General features: G+C 42.7%; 1 protein-coding gene across 1 annotated transcript; it reads left to right on the forward strand.

The window, feature by feature from the left end:
* Nucleotides 1–8,762: 8,762 nt before the first annotated feature.
* Nucleotides 8,763–9,322, forward strand: LOC118838593 (60S ribosomal protein L17-like). The gene has a single exon (XM_036745935.1). It carries the CDS (start codon nt 8,882–8,884, stop codon nt 9,320–9,322), a length of 441 nt encoding a protein of 146 aa, XP_036601830.1. The 5' UTR covers nt 8,763–8,881.
* The last annotated feature ends 6,437 nt before the right edge of the window (nt 9,323–15,759 follow it).

Here is a 15,759-nt window from a genome sequence, read left to right on the forward strand (position 1 = left end):
AGAGCCAGGATTCATGCCCAGGTTTTTCTGACCCCAAACACAGGATACTTTCCATTGTACTATGTTATTGACTCAATGACAAATATCAATCTGTTCAAAATGACTTCTATATAATGGTAGCAGGATTCTTAAAAGCTTGCTTTTGGAGCTGAATATGTAATTTCCTTGGTACCTATTTAAGATGACCAGCGGCAGAACAGTTAGTTGCCAGCTGGCTTGGTAGAGATATACTTCAAAATAATCCTAAAACCTATGCAATCCTAAAACATATCCTAAAGCCAATGCTAAACCCAATTAGTCCTAGAAAGAAAATGGCACTGAATTGTCTCTCTTAAATCTAGTTGGGCATCCCTAGTCACATGAGGCCACATGGACCCAACCCCTTGTAAGAAGAATGTGGGGGAAGAGAAAACAGAGGGGAGAAGAGAAAGCTGAGGCAGGCCTCCACTCCTCAGCCCAACTCCAGGTCAGAGCAGAGCCAATATGCAAAGCAAGATTGGGCTATAATGCTCCATTGTGGCTCCCTAGAAAAGAAATGGCCTGGGATCCTACTAGGGATTGTTGCTTCCCTGGGTCACTATATGGGAAGAGAGAGGAAAGCTCATGAGAATGTTGCTAGTCTGCTTCCATCAGGCCTGTGCCAGATTCACTTCTGTACATCACATTTTTAGTAAGGACACCAATAAACTGGAAAATATCCCAAGGAAGACAACCAGAATGTTGAAGGACCACAAAATCATGAGTATCAGCTGAAAGAGCTTGGGATGTGAAGCCTATAGAGAAGGCTCTGGGCCTTCTGCCAGTTAGCTTTAAGAACCTGAAAAGGCTGCCATGGAGAAGACTGTTTGGCTTTAGAGGGCAGAGCCAGGAGTAATGGTTAGAAGTCCCCAAAGGCAAGCTTACACCAGAAGGAGTGAAAAGCTTCCTCAGAGTTAGGGCCATCCTTGTCCAAGTTTAGGGAGTCATTTTCCCCTCTCTGGAGGTCTTAAAGCAAAGCATGGATGGTCACTTGTCAGGCCATGTTATAGCGGGGATTCTCTTTTGGCTTTGGGGTGTTGGACATTGAGCTCCTAACTCTTAAATTCAGAGATTCTCTTTTGAAACTTTGTCTTTACATCCAGAAAGCCTAGTATGGTGCCTTCTACATAGCAGATACATAATAAATGCTTATTGAATAATATATGAATAGGATGGGCATTTGGGGGCATTTAAAGATAGAGCCCTGGGCTTGGAGTCAGGAAGCACTGAGTTAAATTCCAGCTTCAGAAACTTATTGTGTGACCCTGGGCAAGTCACTTAACTCTGTTTTCTTGAATTTTCTCTTTTGTAAAATGAGCTAGAGAAGGAAATGGCAAATCACTCTGGTATCTTTGTCAACAAAACCCCTCAAAAAGGGGTCACAGTGAGTGACAGCACGACTGAACGAAAACAACAAAAATGCCATGGGCATTTTAACAGTGGTCCTCTAGGGAAGAGAACCTTTCAGGTTCTTTCTCTGTGTGTGTGTGTGTGTGTGTGTGTGTGTGTGTGTGTGTGTGGTAGAGCATTAGAGCTTAGAGCAATCTGATTGTCTGGGTGCCTTTCCCTGGATATCTGTGATTTCTCTGTTTTGTTGTATGTGACCCTGGGAAGAGCTTTGTCCAGTCTAATGTACTTCAAGTACTTAGGGCTTAAAATATTACATACAACAACAACAACAAAAAAGTGGTCCTCTGGGAAGGGGCTCTTCTCTCTTCTTTCTCCTTATCTAACCCTTTAGTGATTGTAAATGAAGGTAGGAGGCCAGGAAGAGAGAAGAAAGGGAGGATTCAGTCCAAGTCAGAAAGGGCATTTGGGGCTCCTGAGCTGGTGTTTGGGGGCAAATTAGTTGCCCTGCCCAGACTCTATCAAATTACAAGGAATGGGCGATTTCCTAGGTAAAAGGTTTGCTTTTGCCTTTGTGTACAATTGTCAGTATCAAGGAGGTCAGAAGCACAATTGCAACGGGCTTGAACTCTTCATGAAAAGTTGAGCATCTCCTCACAGAAGAGCTATAACTAGAAGCATTTTCCTATGGCAAAGGCCTCAAAACATGCCCAGGGCAAGCAACATGAAATGTGTTCTCAGCTGAGTTTGGGGGTGGAGAAGACAAGACAGAAACCCTACAAGCTTTTGCCTGCATGGATAATGGTAATCTGAACTTGGCTGCTTAGTCCCAATGCCCCACCCTGGTTTTGGCCCTGCTTCATAAAAAGAGTCTACCACCCAGGAAGCAGGTGACCACTCCCACTGAGAAGTGAGCCAATTGTAAGCAAGCTTAATGCTACCTAGAAACGGAGGGTGCCCTTAGGGCCCTTTCCATCTTATTAGCATATTTTCTGATTATTAGATCTCTCTCTCTCTGTCTCTCTCTCAATAGAGACAGAGTGAAGCAGAGAGACAGAGAACAGACAGAAAATGACAGAAATAAAGAGACACAGAGACAGAAAGGGGAAAAGTGGCAGACAGAAAGAGAAAGACAGACAGACAGAGAGAATTCTTCAGTGTCCTACTCCCTGTTATTTCAGATGCGTGAGTGAAAAGTATTGTTCAAGTGGCTTCAGTGATTCCCCTGTGATGCTAGGTTCATGGAGATGTTCCAATGCAGACTCTAAGATTCCAGGATAGTCATAATACAAAGGTTTTCTCCAGTTTAACTCTCAGTAGCTTTCCTCAGGAGTTCTTTCCTTTGTCTCCCCTCTCCAGTCCATCTTCCGAAGGTGATGCCCAAGGTGATATTCCTAGAACACAGTTCTGATCATGTCCTGCCCCTATTCAACCACGTCCACTGATTCTCTATTGCCATTAGGATCTAATGAAAGTTTTGCTGCTTGACTTTTGAAACTCTCCCTAAATCCCAAACCTCTCTTTGCAGCTTTGTTCCTCCTGACTCTCCTTCCCACATTCCCCAGTCTAGTCAAATGAGCCTTCTTGCAATTTCTGGGTGGCTAAAGGAGCTCTGGAAAGGGCAGGAGCTAGGACCAATGTTTGTTCATGGCTTCTGATATTTCAGGTGCATAGCCAGAACCTTCCATCCACTTCTGGGTATTTGTGCTCTAGGAGCACATTATATATGTGCAGGGTGGATGGAGGATCATCAACCACAGTCATTATGGGCCTACTATGTGATAAGAAGTGGTGATATAGCCCCCCCCAAAAAAATGATTCTTGTAGGTGCTGACTTTAACAAGGGGAGGGGAGTAGAGGCAGGGAGACATCGTGTATATTTATAAGTATTTCTAGCATGAATAGCTTTTGAATAATTGCAAGTGAAACACAAGGTAATTAGGGAGTGAGGCCACTAGCAATTGGGGCATAAGAAAAGGACTCATGTAGAAGATAGGAACTGAGCTATCTTGAAGGAAGTAAGGGATTCTATAAGGCAGAGATAAGGAAGAGTTTGGGAGTGGAGAAGACTGAGGCAGGGAGATGGGAGATAGAGCTCCACAAGTGAGGATATGTCTGTTTGGCAGGATCATGCAGTGTGGAAGACAGACATATAGGTAGATAGATAGACAGATAGACATTCAGATAGACAGATAGACAGACAGACAGATAGATAGATAGATGATGGATAGATAGATAGATAGATGGATGGATGGATGGATGGAGAGGCTGTGCCAGGAGTTCTTTTCAGTGCTGAGGATAAAAGTATTGTGAAACAAGATAATCCCTGTCTTCAAAAAGCTTGTATTCTAATGCAGGAAGAAAATCTAAAAGGGAAGCTGGGAAGGGAGTGGGCAGTACTACAGAGGTGCCCAGTGTAGACCTGGCATGGAAAAGTCATAAAGGTCTGGTTCTGGGCAAGATAAAGTAAAGAAAATTCACTTTCTAAGAGCCCAGGATTGTTCTGGGGTAGAGTGCGAGGTTTTTAGAGTGGGAATGATGGCTAGAGTAAAGACAGCATGATGTGGTGGAGAGAGGGAGCAATGCATAATGAGTGAGCCAAGACAAATACATTGGCACCATTTTCTGAAGCACTTTAAAAGCCACAAGAGTTTATGTTTGATTATAGAGGCAATAAGAAGCCACTAGAGATGGAGAGGAACTTGGACATCACCTCATCCAACATTTTTTTTCACAGATCAGCAGCCTCAGAGAGGTGAGATGACAAGGCCAAGGCCACCAGCAGAAATGGGGTTCTAGTAAAAGATATTTTGGGGGATCAGACCAGATCTTTCACTCACGATAGGAACCACCAATGAGGAAATGAGTTCCATCAATCCAGACTGGAATTTATAGCCTAAGAGAGTTGCCTGGGACCCTTAGAAGTTGACTTACTTGGGCTCCCACAGCCAGTACATGTTAGGAGTGAGCCTTGAACCCAGAGAATTCCTGACTTGAAGGCCACCTTTCCATCTGCACTATGCAATGCTGCTCCTCGATAACAACAATAAATATTATTAATATTAATAATAATGAGTAGTAGTGATATTCACATAGCCCTTTAACGTTTTCAAACCCCAGTATGTGCATTATCCTGTTCAAGCCTTACAACTACACCGTGAAGTAGACGTTACTATCCACAATTTACAGAGATAGAAACTGAGGTTCAGATAGGTTTGTTAACTTGTGGAGGCTCACACAGCTACTAAGTGTTAGAGGTACTATTTGAACCCAGACTTCCCTGACTCCATATCCTGTGTTCTATCCACTCTGGAAGCATACAAGATCGTCAACCAGTCAATCAGCGTGAATTGTACTCTCACCCACCTGGGAGGGAAAGGGGGAGACAGAACAGAAGCAACGCATGATTCAATTCAGAAAACCTACTATGCGCAACTCACTGTGCTGGACTCTAGGGTACAAACATTAAAAACCAAATAGCTCCTGCCCTCAAGGAAGTTCTATTCTACAGGATCGTCCTCAAATAACCTTCTAATGCTTTGGTTCCCTTTGATGCCCATACCACACTCCAACTCCTATTTCCCTATTAGACTCTAAGCTGCTTGAGGGCAGGAACTATCATATTTCATCTTCATAGTCCCAGGTCCTTGCTTATAACGGAGATTATAAAAATGTCTGTTGAAATGACTTAGCCTACCAGCCTGGTGGAGAGACAAGATATATGCATGAGCCAATTAGAGAACAAGACAGTATTTTATGTTACAGCATTTTATACTGATATAATAAAGTGCTACATTATGCGGTACAGACAATTAGAGAATAGGACAGATTACAAGAAGGGGCTAATTGTGCTGTACGGACAAGGACAAAAGGAGCTAGAGAAAGGAGAAATCAATATGACCTGATATTTGCACGCTGTTCAGTATAGAGCAGAATTCAGTATAAAGTCTTGGAAGTTATCCAGGGGGTTAGTTCCTGAATTACTAAAAGGACCTCAGTGTAGAGTAATGTGCTGGCATAGGCCTTAAGGATAGCATTCTACTGAGGTTCTGGCACGTTGCACCTGCGATCAAATAGGTTCTCCAATTGGAGGTGGAAGTGGCATCAAGTCCCATAGGGAATTCTTCAATGCACCTACATACATGAAGGCAACAAATTAGATATAATCTCCTCCTGTGTGTGTGTGTGTGTGTGTGTGTGTGTGTGTGTGTAACTGAAATGAGAGTTGGAGTGGATATCTAAGGTCTCTCCCAACTTTAACATTCTCTGTCGTAAAGGCTCTTTTAAAGCTGATATCTTGTGTTCTTAGGCCCCTTCCAGCTCTACATTCTGTGTTCTAAGGCCCTCCTAGCTCTGACATTCTGTGTTCTAAGGGCCCTCCCAGCTCTGATGTTCTATGGCCCAAGGTTCCCTCCTCACCTTCCCCTAGCCACTCCCTGCCCTTGATCCCTTCCATCTTTATTCTATATAAATTCCCATATCTCTATCACTTGTTTTTTCTCCTCTCCTCTATTTCAGGAATGTAAATTTTGCCTCTCAGCATACCATAAGCTCCCCAAGGTCAGGGTCAGGGACCAAGCCTCATGCCCTTTCTGTGTCATCAGTCTCAAGCAAATACGGCACTTGATATGTTTTGATTGATTTTTTTAAAAAAAATAATGTTTTAAAAGTGGTAAATATATTTGAGGTCCCAAGACTGAGAGAGTCAGAAGCATAAAGGCCCAAAGGCTTCACTGAGCCCTAGGCCCTTACCTAACAGGTGTCCGTCAGAGGTCCTTGAAAATTACAACAAGGTCACCCAAGTTCAGCCAGTTAGTAAAGAGCAGGCCTGGGATCTGAAGCCCAGTCCTCTGGCCAATGAATCAATCAATTCTCCTTTTATAACTAGTGCAGAAGGATCCCATTGTACTTCTTTCTATAACCATCTGGATATGCCGCTAATAAAGGACCTGGGTTCAAGTCCTGTCTCAGCCACCTACTGCCTGTGAGACCTTGAGAAAATCAGTTAACTTCTGTTGTTGTTCAGTTGTTCAGTTGTGTCTGACTCTTCATGAGCCCATTTGAGGTTTTCTTGGCAGAGACGCTGGAGTGATTTGCCATTTCCTTCTTCGGCTTATTTTACAGATGAGGAAACTGAGGCCAACAGGGTTGAGTGACTTGCCCAAGGTCACACAGCTGATAAATGTCTGTAGGTACTGTTATTATTCTCATTTTATGAAGAAACTGAGGCAGACAGGGTTCTATCACTAGTAAATAGGAGGCTGGATTTGAACTCATGAAGCTAAGAAGGATAATAATAGCTGGCATTTATATAGACTTCAAGATGTGCAAATTTACAAATATGTAAAATTTACAAATATTATATCATTTTATCCTCATAACAACCCCAAGGGATAAATGCTATGATCAGCCCTATTTTACAGCTGAGGAAACAGAGGAAAAGGTTAAGTGACTTGCCCACAACCAGACCGCCATTAAGTGTCTGAGACTGGATTTGAATTCAGGTCTTCCTGAGACTCCATCTCTTGGCTCTGGGCATTTTCTCTGACTGTTTCCCATGCTCGGAATGCTCTTCCTCCTCAGGCCTACTGACTGACTTCTCTGTCTTCCTTTAAGTCCCAACAAAAATCTCATCTTTTACAAGAAGTCTTTCCCAGCCCCTCCCCATTCTGGGGCCTTCCCTCTCTTAATTATTTCCTATTTATCCCATGGAGCAGCTAGTTGACACAGTGGATAGAGCACTGGGTCTGGCAGCAGGAAGACTCATCTTCCTGAGTTCAAACGACCTCAGACACTTAGAAGCTGTGGGACCTTGGGGTCTCTGGAGAACCACTGAGCATTAATGAGCCTTTCCAGATTGATGACTGCACTGGTTTCCTGAATGCCAGGGTCTCAGTGGATAAGCAAATCCTTTTAACCCTGTTTGCCTCAGTTTCCTCATCTGTAAAATGAGCTGGAGAAGGGAATGACAAACCACTCCAGTATGTTTGCCAAGAAAATCCCAAATGGAATCATGAAGAATGAGACATGACTAAAATGACCGAACAGCAGCAAATTTATCCTGTGTGTAGCTTGTTCTGTATGTTTGTTTGCATGTTGTCTCCTGCATTAGATTATAAGGTCTCTGAGGACAGTGGCTATCTTTTGCCTCTTTGTGTCCCCAGCATAAGCATAATGCCTAGCACATAGTAGGTGCTTAATAAATATTGATTGAGTGATCACTGAATCCGGGTCCAGCATTCTATCCACTGTGCCTCCTCAGTCTTCTCTCCCAACACCTGTATAATACAGGGTTAGCTGCTTTGATTGCTGTCAGAAAGCACCCTGAAATGACCTATGAACAAATACAGGTTTTTCTTCAGAAAATAAATAAATAAATAAATAAATTAATAGATAAGATGATATCAGAAAGATGATGCGAAATCATGAATAGGTGCCTGCCTCAGCATCATAAAAAGTTAAGTTCAAATTCCATCTCAGGCAGATAGCTAGATAGCTAGATAGATGGATATATAGATATAAATATAGAGATATAAGGATAGATAGATAGTTATAAATATAGAGATAGATGGATAGATATAAATATAGAGATAGATAGATAGATAGATAGATAGATAGATAGATAGATTTGTGTTACCATTGACAAGTCATCTCAGTGTCCCAGTACTGAAAATTGTCACACTGGAAGTTCCTTATCCCAAATAAAATTGCAAGTACAGACATCTGTGCTCCCCCCTCCAATTTAATGACATCAAGGAAGCCAAAGTTGAAAAAGACCCACAAAAAAAAACGTGAAATTCCAGAATCTCAGAGTTGGAAGAGATCTCAGAAATGATGAAGTCCAACCTTTACTTTGAAAGGGAGCATCCTCACAATGTCCTCAACAAGTGGAGAGTGAATTGAAGATCTTGGAAATGACAAATTGGTGAACTGCAGGCAAATCCAAATTTTAAAGAGGCACGATGGGTAATAAGATCATAGATTTAGACCTGGAAGGGGCCTTACTGGTCAGCCAGTACAAAATCCTCACTTTTCAGATAAGGAATATGAAGTTTGGAGAAAAGAGACTTGCCCAAGGTCATATAGCCAAGCGGCAAAGCTAGGATTTGAATTCAATTCCTCTAACTCCAAATCTAGCATCCTTTCTACTGTACCATCGTAGGTCTTCTTCTTCTTCTTCTTCTTCTTCTTCTTCTTCTTCTTCTTCTTCTTCTTCTTCTTCTTCTTCTTCTTCTTCTTCTTCTTCTTCTTCTTCTTCTTCTTTCTCATTTTCTTGTTCCTCCAAGACCTTGTCCATATCCTCTTCCACATTCCAGGTATTCATCTCTTCCCTTTGCCAGGGAATTCTCCTTAAATCCAGAGAGGGGCTCTTCCCTTGAGCCGTCCTAGATAATCATTTAAAATGGTGAGGTAATCTCTTGATCCAGAGAACCCCACAAAATCATGCAAGTCAAGGGGTTCAAATCTCCGGGTCCACTTCAAGAACACCCGTGAAACAGCCCAAGCTATCAAGGGCATGCATAACCGAAAAGCTACCAAGTATTTGAAAGATGTCACATTGAAGAAACAATGTGTTCCCTTCCGTCGGTATAATGGTGGAGTTGGCAGGTGTGCCCAGGCTAAGCAGTGGGGTTGGACACAGGGTCGCTGGCCCAAAAAGAGTGCTGAATTCTTGCTGCATATGCTTAAAAATGCAGAGAGTAATGCAGAACTGAAGGGTTTGGATGTGGATTCTCTTGTCATTGAGCATATCCAGGTTAACAAGGCTCCCAAAATGCGACGGCATACTTACAGGGCTCATGGTCGAATCAACCCATACATGAGTTCTCCTTGCCATATTGAGATGATACTCACTGAAAAGGAACAAATTGTTCCTAAACCAGAAAAGGAGGTTGCTCAAAAGAAAAAGATATCCCAGAAGAAACTGAAGAAACAAAAGCTTATGGCACGGGAGTAAATATGACATTAGAGTGCAAATAAAAAGCGAAATGAAAAAAAAATCCAGAGAGGGGCAGAAGTCCTTGGGCAGATGGCCTCTGCTCACTTTAAGATCCTAAGATTTACAGATCCAAGCTAGTCTAACTCTTTCATTCTATATGAAGACCCCAAGAATTTAAGTGACTTGTTCAGTCTCACAAGTAGTAAGTGGCCAAGACAGAATTCAAACCCAGGTCCCTTTTCAGCTCCTTGTCCATCCTAGCAGGCCTTTGCTATTTCTTCCAGGCTCTAGAACTGAAGATTGCCCCTTAGTCCATCAATACTAACTCAACAGGAAGGAAAATGTAGACCGTATGTATGTTCCAAAGCCTTTGTTTGGTTCTCAATCTCAGACAATCCTGCAGTGAATGCAGGCTCTCTCATTTAGATTAATGCAGAGCAGGCCATGTGAACTAGTGCAGTCAATGCCAAATTCTATACTCCCTCCCAAATCAGATTAACTCAGGCTGCAGGCAAAATGGAGATGAAGTAGAGGCTAGTCCAGGATCCCTAAGAGAAAGAAGCTAGATTTTTTTTTGTTTCATTTTTTTTATTCCTCAAGCAAATTATCACAAAGGTCCTTCTTCTTCCTCTTCTTAGTTGCAATATAAATGTATCTCTAACCCATACCAGAACAGTCACTACATGGAGATTCTTCCACCCATGGAAAGAAACAAAGAGCTGCAATTGGCAGAGGCTGTGTCTTGGACTCTCTTTGCCTTTCTATGTCCAGTGGCTTAGCGCAGTACATGACGCATAGTAGGAGCTTGAGAAGCATTTGATTAATTTAATTGTATGGAACAAACCCCACCAGTTAAGCAGTGCAAGCATTATTTGGTTTGTGGTTGTTGTTGCTTGGGGTTTTTTGCGAGGTAATCAGTCTTAAGTGATTTGCTGAGGGTCACACAGTTAACAAGCATTGTTTTTAATTAATTTTTTTCAAATAACAAGTACTCAGTTGTTTCCTTCTCGCTCTTCCCCCCACCACTGCTGAGGGGAAAAAAAAAGGAAAACAAAATCCTTGTAACAAATATGCATTGTTAAGCAAAGCAAATTCCCATACTGGCCGTGTCTAAAAAATGGATGTCCCATTCTGTATGTTGATCCATCTATCAGGAGGAAGGAAGCATCCTTTACCATTTTTTCCCTGGAATTATGGTTGGCTAGCATTTTGATCAGAGTTCTTATGGTTTTCACAGTTGCTCATGTGAACAATTTTCTTATTATATTGTTTTTCTGGTTTGGGTTATGTCACTCCACACCAGTTGATAGAACTCTTCCCAGGTTTCTCTGAAGCCATCTCTTCTGTTGTTTCTTGGAACCCAATAGTATTTCCATTAAATTCACATACTATAACTTGTTTAGCCATTCTCCAAGTGAAGGGCTCCCCCTTAGTTTCCAGTTCTTTGTCATCATAAAAAGAGCTGTTATATTTTTGTACACCTGAGTCCTTCTCTCTTTTCTTTAATCTCTTTGGGGCTATTGGACCAGTAGCAATATCCCTGGGTCGAAGGGTATGAACAGTTTGGTAATTTGAGTGGGGGATGGGAGGAAACCCTAAATTGCTCTTCAGAATGGTTGGACCAATTCACAGCCCTACCAATCAATCCATAAACACTTATTAAGCATACACTATATGCCAGCATCTGTGCTTAATGCCTGGGATGCAAAAAGGGCCAAAAGACAGTCCTTCCCTTCAAAGAACTTACAATTTAATGGGGGACACAATAAGCAAATGATGATACCCAAAGCCCCATGAGCTGGTGGTAAAAGCATGATTTTTGCATCTATTCTGCAGAGGGACAAATGGAGGTTCAGAGAGCTTAAGGCAATTGTCGAAAGTCACACAGTAGCACAAGTCAAATTCAAACCCAAGATCCCAATCCGAATCTCCTCTCTCTAAGGCCAGCACCCTTTCTCCTGTTCTACACTATCCATCTACTACTTAAGACATCTTTGTGATTGTTGGTTGTCGTTTGTAGTGGTTGTTGTCTTTGTTATTTCTTGGACCTGTGATTTTATTTTAATTGGTATAGATAAGTTCCCATATGGAGATTCCCTTCCCAGATGCAAATATCCAGATGGGCAACTCCTCCTTGATTTAGAGTCTTAGAGCCCGGTGTCCCTGAGAGATTAAGTGAACTGACCATGGCCAACCAGCCAGCAAGTATCAAACGTGAAATTAAAAAGTGGCTCTCTTGTCTCTAAGGCCAGCCCACTATTCACTACAACTGGCTGCCTCTCTATTGCTTCATGAGACTCTAATAACCATCTGGAAATGAATGCTGTGGAGTTAACAACTTGCCTGGCTAATGTGACCTTTAGGTAGGTCCCTGTGGGACATCTCTGGGACCCCAAGCCTTAGAAAGGGGTGCTGGAGCTGCCATTTGAGTAGTGTGACTAGAAGCTTGAAGTCATGAGACAGGATTTGTCCCCTTTGGTCTGATTCCTGTTTGGTCTCTAAGGAGAAAGTTTCCCTGTCACCCAGGGATTTCAGGTCCCGTTCCTGTTTTTCCTAAGCCAGCCCTCAATGCCAGAGTGGCAGGCCAAGTCTAGCCTCCCAGTGCCAATTATTCAAAGCTGCCTGACAGAATGTCCCTGAACTGTCTGGAGGCCTCATTCATTTCCATGAACAAACTTTAAGCTGCTTTTGGCAGGATATAGATTCTGACAGTCGAGAAAGTTTTAAGCATTAGAGAAGATATGAGAAACTCTGGAATAAATTGTTAAATCATAGAGTGTTGTAGCTAGATGGGGCTTTAGAACATAGAATGTCCAATCTGGGGAGGCTTTAGCATAAAGAATGTCAGAGCTGAGGGAGCCCTTAGAACATAAAACATCTAACCTACAGAGGTTTCCTCCCTCCTTCCCTCTCTCCCTCCTTTCTTTCTCCCTCCCTCCCTCCCGTCTTCCTTCCTCTCTTCCTCCCTCCCTCTCTCACTCCCTTTCTTCTTCCCTCCCTTCTTCCTTCCTCCCTTCTTCCTTCTTTTCTCCCTCCCTTCTTCCTTCCTCCTTCCCTCCCTCCCTTCTTCCTTAACTTTTTTTCCTTCCCCTCTTTTATTCTTGTTAGAGGTATGACTCTGTGGGACAATGAAAGGAAATGTAGGTTATATAAAAAACAAAGACCATCAATAAAAATTCATTTAAAGGTTGAACTTGGATCCAGGAAGACCTGCCTTTGCCATGTACTTTATGGATGACCCTGGGAAAGTCATTGAATCTGTCACTGCTCAGGGCAATTCTCTAAGACAGAAGGTACAGATGCGCGTTGGTAGAGGGAGTTTCCTCATCCAGGACTTCACTATGCCTGTGAAATCCTAGTTCCAGGCTCACTCCCTATGCCCATTGCAGCAGTCCGGATTAGCATTGTTCACAGATCTGAATCAGGCTGGCAGCTGTGGGAGTAAAAGGGAACACATGTCAGAGATGTTATATGTGCTGTGATGGAAGAATGGACAAAGGCAATGGTACAGGTTTTCAGTTCTGAGTCAGACTCAGAGGAAGAAAGGAAGGAAGGAAAGGAGGGAGGAAGGAAGGAAAGAGGGATGGAAAGAAGGAAAGAAGGGAGAGAGGAAGGAGGGAGAAAAGGAAGGAAGAAAGGAAGAAAGGGAGGGAAGAAGGAAGGGCAAGAGGAAAAAGAAAGTGAATGAAAAAAGGAAGTAGGGAAGGAAGGAAGTAAGGGAGGGAGAGAAGGAAGGGAAAGAAGAAGAGAAGGAAGGAAGGAAAGAAGGGAGGAAGGAAGAAAGAAAAAAGAAGGAAGTGAGGGAGGAAGGAAAAGAAGAATGGATAGATAGATGAATGCTATCCTTTCTCAGACATGACAGGTGTAAAAGTGATCTAAATCATTGTATTACAGATCATACAAATTAGTGATTCTCAAACTTGAGCCCAGAATACTTGGAGATGATGAGGTGGTAGGGTTTTTTTTGCAAAGGTCTATGAATATATATGAATTCCAAGGTTCAACTACATTTCAAATCCCCAAAATGTGCGCCAACTCTCTCATCAAATGAGTCAGTATAATACCTAAGCAAACATCCCTTTGGTAGACTGAATACATGCCTCACACGTTTCTGCATGATGTTTTTAAACATATGTCAATGCTGTTATGATAGAACACACACCATTTACTTAAAATCATTTGAGGTATTCATGTCAGCTTTTAGTCATAGTCTTTAAAGATGGAGAGGCATGGGTTAAAACAGAAGTAGTGAAGTTAGACACAGAATTGGTCGAATGGATATAGTCATTAATGGGGCCATGGATGATTTTGGGAGTGAGTTTCCTGTTCTTCAGAGGGGTCTCCCATGGAGTGCATGGCTCTGGGCTGTTTAACATTTTTATCAAGGAGTTGGATAAAGGAATTGAAATTGCTGTTATGAAATTTCAAAGTGCCACAAAGCCCAGAGAGATAGCATACTGGACAATAGAATTTTTTCAATCAGTGGGTATTAATAGCATGTCCAGTATCACCTAAGGATCCAATTTTTTTTTTATGTTCAGGGAGAAGGAGTCCCCAAAATTTAGACATCGTGGAAATAGATTGCTGGAACTCAACAGGATCTTAGAGTTGGCTTTACGTGCATGTGGAGTAGGGGTCATGGCACAATTTTTAAAATTCCTAGAAAAGAACCCACTGTGAAACATCTCTCTCTTGCTGTTGTCATTCATCAGAGAGAACATTCTACCACTAATGGTAAAGTCCTTTGTGACCGAATCCTAAGCCCTTGCTTAGCACTCCCCTCTCCCTACAGCACTCTGTTTTTCAAGTACACAGAGTCCATGGAGAAGAATATGCCATTTAGTCAATAACACTTTAGTTTGAATTGGTTTATCAAGTTGATTTGCTCTTTGCTCGTTAGACTGGACAGTATGGAAATATTGGGTACCCATAGGGGAAGGTTGTCAGAAATGGGTAGTAAAGGGAAGGAAGAAGAAACTATATAGCAAGGATATAATGGTTGTCTCCAAGTATTTAAAGGTCTTCCACGTGGAAGAGAGGAGAACATGGACTGGGCTTTAGGGTATATTGGTTCTAACTTTGGCTCCACCATTACCTTCCTGTATGATTCTCAGCCAAATAAATCCCTCAATCTTTCTGGGCTTCATGTTCCTCGTCTATAAAATGAGAACTATTGAGTTTAATGATCTCTCAAGTCCTCATCGAGGCAAAGGACAGATGGAAGCCTGGGCTCATGTGCATCTGCATTTGACTGTAGCCCTGGGACGAACCTGCAGATGGGCCCAGAGAAGATTTTGACTCCACCGCCAATCTAGGCTTCCCAAGTAGGATGAGTCAGCGGGAGGAGAGGGGCCTGTGATGTGAGCCTCCAGGAAAGCAGAAAGCTGGAGTTTCCTGGCTTTAACTTGATTGGAAAATTATTTCAACATCACTGTTGTCTCTTGTTGGTTAAACACGCGTTGCTTCGTATTTCTCTTTCCCAGACATCCCTGTGGGTGGGGTATGGCAATACTTTTTTGTCCAGCACCAGACACTAGACATCAGCATGAGAGGCGCACCATCGGAGAACTGCACCGCCTAGGACGAGGTGGTAGTAGTGGCGATGATGACGATGATGAAGAGGAGGAGGAAGAGGAAGAGGGGGAGGAAGAAGAGGAGAGGGAGGAAGAGGAGGAGGAGGGGGAGGAGGAGGAGGAAGAGAGGGAGGAAGAAGAGGGGGAGGGGGAAGGGGGGAGGAGAATGGCCACCATTTATAAAACACTTTAAGGATTTCAAGACATCTTAAATATATTATCACATTTGACCCTCACAAGGGTCCTGTGAAATAAGTGCTACTATCAGCCCCATTTTACAGATGAGGATATTGAGGCTTAGAGTGATCAGGTCACTGGCCCAGAATCAAACAGATAGTTAAATTTTTGAGGCAAGAATGAGCTTACATCTTCCTGACACCAGGATCACTGCTCTGTCCAACTGCAGTCTGGCCTAAATGCCCTCCCAGTTCTCACATCCTATGTCTTAAAGGCCCTCCAAGCTCTGATGTTCTAAGTTCCATTATTATCCTTATTTTCCAAATGGTGAAACTGAGGTCAAGTGACTTGCCTCAGGTCACTCAGATGGCGTGTACCTGTGGCGGGATTTGAACCCTGTCCTGTAATCTACTTTTAGTCCTGTACTCTCTCTACTAGGTCCCTCTGAAGAACAGTCTCACGTCTATCCATTAATCCTGTATCAATCCAAGAAGCTTTGGGTCAGTGGTCAAAGGGCCGCAATGGTCTGGAGAGATGTAAAAACACTCCCAGAGCACTTTTATTCATCCGGATTAAAAGTGGGCAAATCCCAAAGCCTGATAAAGGTAGGAACTGGTGACTCCTGCCTTTGGGGGAAGTATGAAGTCTCTCCCTCACTGTCATTCTATCCCACTTTATTTATTTAGCTAAAATGAGAAGTTATAC

This window comes from Trichosurus vulpecula, chromosome 2 (assembly GCF_011100635.1).
Source record: "Trichosurus vulpecula isolate mTriVul1 chromosome 2, mTriVul1.pri, whole genome shotgun sequence".
Lineage (NCBI taxonomy): Eukaryota > Metazoa > Chordata > Mammalia > Diprotodontia > Phalangeridae > Trichosurus > Trichosurus vulpecula.